The 6,000-nt window shown below is 45.7% G+C and overlaps 1 protein-coding gene across 2 annotated transcripts in view; it reads left to right on the top strand.

Annotated features, from left to right (window-relative positions):
• Positions 1–2,748, top strand: part of DCP1A (decapping mRNA 1A) — a 45,033-nt gene extending 42,285 nt beyond the window's left edge. For both annotated transcript variants that reach the window (XM_004581553.2, XM_004581554.3), the window contains 2 exons: positions 1,955–2,173; positions 2,460–2,748. In XM_004581553.2, coding sequence (XP_004581610.2) covers positions 1,955–2,173; positions 2,460–2,540 — 300 coding nt within the window. In that variant the 3' untranslated portion in view covers positions 2,541–2,748. The remainder of the gene's footprint in view (positions 1–1,954; positions 2,174–2,459) is intronic.
• Positions 2,749–6,000: the final 3,252 nt, after the last annotated feature.

Below are 6,000 nucleotides of genomic sequence, written 5' to 3' on the forward strand. Positions count from 1 at the left end.
GCAGGTGTTAGCCCAGTAGCTAAGATACCTGCATCCTGCATTAAAGTCCCTAAAGAGAGCCTGAAGTGGCTCCCAGCACCAGCTTCCTGTCAGTACAGCTCTGGGGAGCCACAGTGACAGCTCAGGTGACTGATGGGAGACTGGCTGAAGTCCGTAACATATGGCTGTGTTCCTGGCCCAAGTTTGGCCTTTGGGACCATCTAGTGAACCAGCCAGTGGGAGTGCCCTCTGTATATCTGTCATCAGGAAATAGTTTTGTTTGATGAAGGCATAATTTATAGGAAAAAAGAGAAAATCTCCATTGATTGTATCACATGAGAGTTATTGAGAGCATTGTTACTGGTTTAACATATTCTTCTAGGAGGTGGAGGTCAGATTGATTTTTAAGGAATGTTGTCTTTCAGATGTAAAACACAAGAAAAAAGAGATTCAAGGATTAGTTCACTTTGGTGCAGTTTTAAAATCTGTACAGCTTGTTTTTTTTCATAGCATACATTTCCATGTACATCTAAAAGACAAATTGTGTTTTACATTTTGGAGTTTTGGTTTTTTGTTTATTTTTTTTTTCCTATGGTAAAGGTACATACAGAGAGCTCTCATCTACTGGTTCATTCCCCAAATTCCTGCAATGGCCAGGGCCTGGCCAGGCTAGAACTGGGAGTCAGGAATTCACTCTGGGCCTCCCGTGGAGCTGGGAGAGAGCCACATACTTGAGCCGCCCCTTCCCAGGGTAGACACGATAGGAAGCTGAGAATTCAGGCACTCAGTTGTGGATGTAGACAGCCCAAGTAATACATGTTTTTATGATTTGTTTATTTTATTGGAAAGATCAGATCAGATATATGGAGAGACAAAAAGATCTTGCCTTTACTTGACCCTCCCCAAGTGACTGTAACGGCCTGAACAGAAGCCAGGAGCTTCTTCCAGTCTCCTGTGTGGGTGAGGGGTCCCAATGCTTTCCACGATCCTCCACAGTTTTCCCAGGCCACAAGCAGGGAGCTGGATTGGAAGTTGAGGAACCAAGACACAAATGGACAACCATATGAGATCTTGGCGCTTGCAAGGGAGGGCTTAGTCATTAAGCCATCATGCCAGGTCCCACATACAAACTTTTTTTTTAGATTTATTTTTATTGGAAAGGTAGGTTTTACCAGGAGAGGAGGAGATAGAGAGGTCTTCTGTTCGCTAGCTCACTCCCCTAAAGGGCCACAATGGCTGGAGCTTCTTCCGGGTCTCCCCCGCAGGTGCAGGGTCCCACGGCTTTGGGCCGTCCTCAACTGCCTTCCCATGCCACAAGCAGGGAGCCGGATGGGAAGTGGAGCAGCTAGCTGGCACCCATATGGGATCCTGGCACTTGGAAGGCCAGAATTTTGCTGCCAGGCTATCACACCAGGCCCCACACAAAAACTTTTTGAAGCACCCTCAGATACTGAATATTATAGAAGAAACTGCTTCTCTTAACTCTATTTTTAAATTCATATACATGTATACAAAGTGCAGATTTTTATAACTTTTGACCTTTTGTGTTGTTACTTTGTAGTTATCAATTGAATGACTACCATCCCAATCAAAATATTTCACATTGTCATCGACTGATCGTTTCTCACATTATCATCAGGCCTTCTTCCAGGCATTTCCTCACCTTCACTCCCTGAAGAAACTTAACGTTTTCTTACTTGCTAAAGTATTATTGTTAAAGTGTACGCTATACTGTTACTGATGCTCCCTTTCTGTGATGCTGGGGCTTGCTTCCCAGAATGACTCAAGGTCATTCTTACATCCTTTCGCTAACCATCACTTCATAACCAGATACTCAGGTGCTTCTGAATGTTTACCCAAAAGAGTTCACTCTTGACTCTACCCTTGCTCCCATCTCATACTCCTGCCTATTAGCAGGTGTCTCCTCTGAACCTGGCTGCTGGACTTAGATGTAAAATGACCATTTCCCTTGCAGGTTGCAGGCTCCCCACTCATTACTGCAACAACCACGGCAGTATCTTCAGTCCTGCTGTCCCCAAGTGTTTTCCAGCAGACGGTTCCAAGGTCCGTAGAGCTTGAGAGGAAAGCCAGCTCCCCTTCTCCTCTCACTGTTGGAGCAACAGAAAACACGAGGAAGCCTTCCATTATTCTCAGCAGGGCTCAGCTGCAGGATACACTAATTCATCTGATCAAGGTACAGGAAGTGTCAACTTACTCTTTGGTTTTCATCCTTTCATAAAGGAAGGTACAGATTCTTGAATACTAACTGGGAGTAGCGTTTCTCTCTGCACGAGCACAGGCTCCTGACAGGAGATACCCCGGTAAACTTCAGTACTGACTGTGCCTGCAGTCGGGGGGATTATCTGGGAATTGTCTGAACAAATTCTTTGTGCAATTCTGTTCTTAAACTGGTATGCAGGCAGTAAGTTCTGATGAGCTCCACGTGACATTCTCGTTCTCACCATCACCATCTCTTGCAGAACGATTCCAGCTTCCTCAGTACACTTCATGAGGTCTACTTGCAGGTTCTGACCAAGAACAAAGACAACCACACCCTTTGACCAGAGCGGAACGAGTCTGAAGGCAGTGTCAACCTCAAAAAACCAGTAGGCTGCATCCTGCAAAGTTCTCAACAGAACATGGAATTTTGAGAATCCTGAAATTGAGCCTATGAGAAGAAGACTCATCTCTTCAGAATGTTTTCCAAAGGACGTGCTCAGTGGTAATGGAGGCTTCACTCTGAAGCATCACCAGCAGACCTTTGTTTTGGCAAAAAAAAAAAAAGAAAAAAGAGCCACCATTGTATTAAGTTCTGTGACTGTTTTCATCAGCCGTAGGCAACTGTGTGAAGTAAAGACTCTGGTTCTGGCTTGCTTTCCCTGGAGGACGTGCGGAGGCACGGTCACCGGCCTTGCCGCAGAGCTTGGCCAGCCCCATCTCTACCCTCCGGAACCGGCGCCGTTGGCTCATCACCATTTCTGAGCAGAGCAACAGTCAGCTCTGCAAAGTAGCGTTGAGTTTTAAGGATCAGAGTCTCAGCTGGCAGATTAGGAGATACTTGTTCAAGTGAAGTCTGTTTCATTGGAATGAATGCCCCATTTGGGCCTTAATGTAGAGAAATGTCTACATGGTGTTTGAGTGTCCCGACTCCTGCCCTGCAGCCAGGCCACAGCACAGCACACTGCCCTCTGAACGGGCCTGCCAGGCTGCGGCTGTGTGGGAGCAGACCCACAACACCTGTGGAGCAGGGGCTTCACTCGGAGTGCCTCTGTCTCCTACCAGACACCTGCAGTAAGGCAAAACCCTCCAGTGGTCTCAAAAATGTTGTTTGTGTGTGAAGCACAGCCTTGTTTTTGCTTCTCTGTCTCTACACAACTAGTCATTGTTGATTATTTTCCTAACACTTTTGACAAAAGGACCAATCCGACAAAGCCATCCTGGTTCCATTCCTGGAGTGTCCTGAGAATAGTTTTAAAGCTATGCAGAAAAGGGAGCTGTTATTCACACTGCCCTTACTTTGTTACAGAAAATGGAGCTGAACGCGCGAGACTGAGAACTTGACCGATGTATTCTCAGCTGAGAGTACTTTCCCAGCCCACAGCGTGAAAACGTGTAAAGATGCTTTGTTATGCTGCTATTGCTCTGCCATGATTTATATTTATTCTTTTATGGCATGTAATGGTATTCAGTAATATTTTAATGTAGATTTTGATTTATTTCAGCAATAGTAATTTTAAGATATTCTTCGAATGAAAGTGTCTTCGTTTCTATGATACAGGTCATTTTGTAGTATTTAACCGGTTAAGATGCACTGCTTACTTTTCTGAGCACTATTTAATCATAGAGTCAAAACCCGATTGGCTCAACCAGCTAACAAAAGATTAGCTGTGGATAATGCTGACAGATGTGATAGTTCCTCGGGAACAGTCATTAAGCTTTAATAGTAACCCAATCATAAGTCCATAGATTTTTTTTTTTCCTATCTGAAATTTTAGAAAATTATTTGTGAAATTACTTACTTGTTTTAGTTTGTGCATAGGGTTTTTTTAGCGTAAAAACATTTTGTTTGATTGGCTTTTGTTAACGTAAACATGCTTCCTGGGCAGCATATCTGCTTCTCCAGCCAGTGTCCTCCCTTGCTGTCTGCCTAGTTCCATGGGAATTGTTCGGAATTCAGGGAAGCTTATCACGTTCTCATACTCCACTAGAGATAGTTTATCTTCAAAGATAGTGTGTAGGTTCTGCAACCAAAAATGAATAGCTTGTCCATCACCCAGGAAGGAGGAAGCTGTAGCAGGGGAAAGACGCAGTGTGTTGCTGACCCCAGGAGATGGCGTCCACTGAGCCCGTGACAGTTGTGATGAACTGGATGCACCCCAAGGAGCAGTCTCGGTGGGCGCATCCAGGGATGCTTGTTAAAATAAACACTTGCATTTAAGTGACGCTTTCTAGTATGTATACTGTTAGAAGTGTGTAATCAGAGCTGTTAATTTTCACCCTGTACTCCTAGGAATTAATATGATAGACAGTGAAGAGATTCTATGATAAGGCTTCCTTAGTCTGAAAGTACACTTTTTTAAGTGCCCAAGTCACACAGACTTGTAAAAGGTAAACCTGTTTTAGCTCCCAAATTTATATATATCCAAAGTATTCACTTAGGATTTGGAAACTAAAAGTTCACAGTGTGATTGCCAGGAGGTTCAGGCCAGCATTAGTCCCTAGAGAGCCAGGCCCAGCCTGGGTACTTGCAGTTGGGTGGCCTTGGCCTGAAAGTCACAATTTTGTTGCCTTATCCATTCCCCCGACACACACACACCACCTCACCCACCCACCCCCGCCCTTCAGGCTCCCTCCACCGCTTCATATTAGCTTAGGTTGTACAGTGTCTCTTGAAACCTTAGCTCAATTGAAATGGTTACCCAAGCTAAAACCCCAGGAGACCTGCATCTAGACCACTCTGTCCACCTGGGTCTGACCCAACCCACAGTGGTACAAGCTCTGAGTGGATCTACCAGCCCAGAGCTTGGAGTGCAGCTGTGTGAGGTGCAGCCAGAGGGTGGCGCTGCTCTGCTTTTCATTGTAACTGATGGGATGTCCTCCAGAGAGCTTTGTTCCTGTAAGAGTGCCTCTTGCTCGCGCATCTCTCCCTGGGTTGGTGAGGTGTGGAAGTCGATCCTAAATTTTCAAGTGACTCCCGGTGCCAGGAGAAACATCTTTTGCTGTCTGCCTGTGAACTGACTACAGCTCACCTTGAAAACTTAAGGGTAGTTCCCACTGGGAGCTAGCAGAGTCTTGCTCAGAACCCAAGTCAGGGGGCCGTACAGGCTTAATTTTAGTGGTGTCTGTCCAGGTTTTGCATGGAAAGATTTGCTCCTTTTCGGGCCTGCATTTTTTTCTTACATGAATTACACAACCTCATTAAATCCACTGCTTAAATCGTGCGGCTTTATTACTCCGCTCCCCCAAAGAATGTAGTTTGAAGTTTTCTCTTTTTGGTAAGTAGAGGCCATAACTGCCATCCTATTACTAATAATGCAACATGAAATTCAAGGTGCCTAACTGCTAAAAACACACTCCACCATCCTGCTGGAACTGTGAGAGGAACTCGGGGGCACTGGCACACGTGGGCGTGTCCTGCGCCAGCAAGGGGACGCGGCGCATGGTCCCACATCCTCACTGCACACTGCCCGCTGAGCACAAGTTTCTTTCCTTCCAGCTTTGATTTTCCTCAGCTGTGTTCAGAGTACCTTATAGAACCAGCCATGCCCAGTGTTTAAGATAAAAGCAAAGCAAAGCAGCTTGCGCTGGGCTCGTTACGTGAGCTGTACGGGAGAACACCTCCCGGAATGGCCCGGTGCTTTCCGTGGCCTGTTTTGTTGAGCAGCCTCCGAGGACGCCCCGTCTGCGGTGTTTCTCAGATGTGTGTGTGACATCTTCATCGAAAATGCTAGGATGCAATATCTTTCACCTTGAGGTGGGGAAAATGCAAAACCCTGTGCGATTCCTTAAGAAACATGTTGA

The sequence above is a fragment of the Ochotona princeps genome, chromosome 21, assembly GCF_030435755.1.
Source record: "Ochotona princeps isolate mOchPri1 chromosome 21, mOchPri1.hap1, whole genome shotgun sequence".
In the NCBI taxonomy this organism is placed as follows: Eukaryota; Metazoa; Chordata; class Mammalia; order Lagomorpha; family Ochotonidae; genus Ochotona; species Ochotona princeps.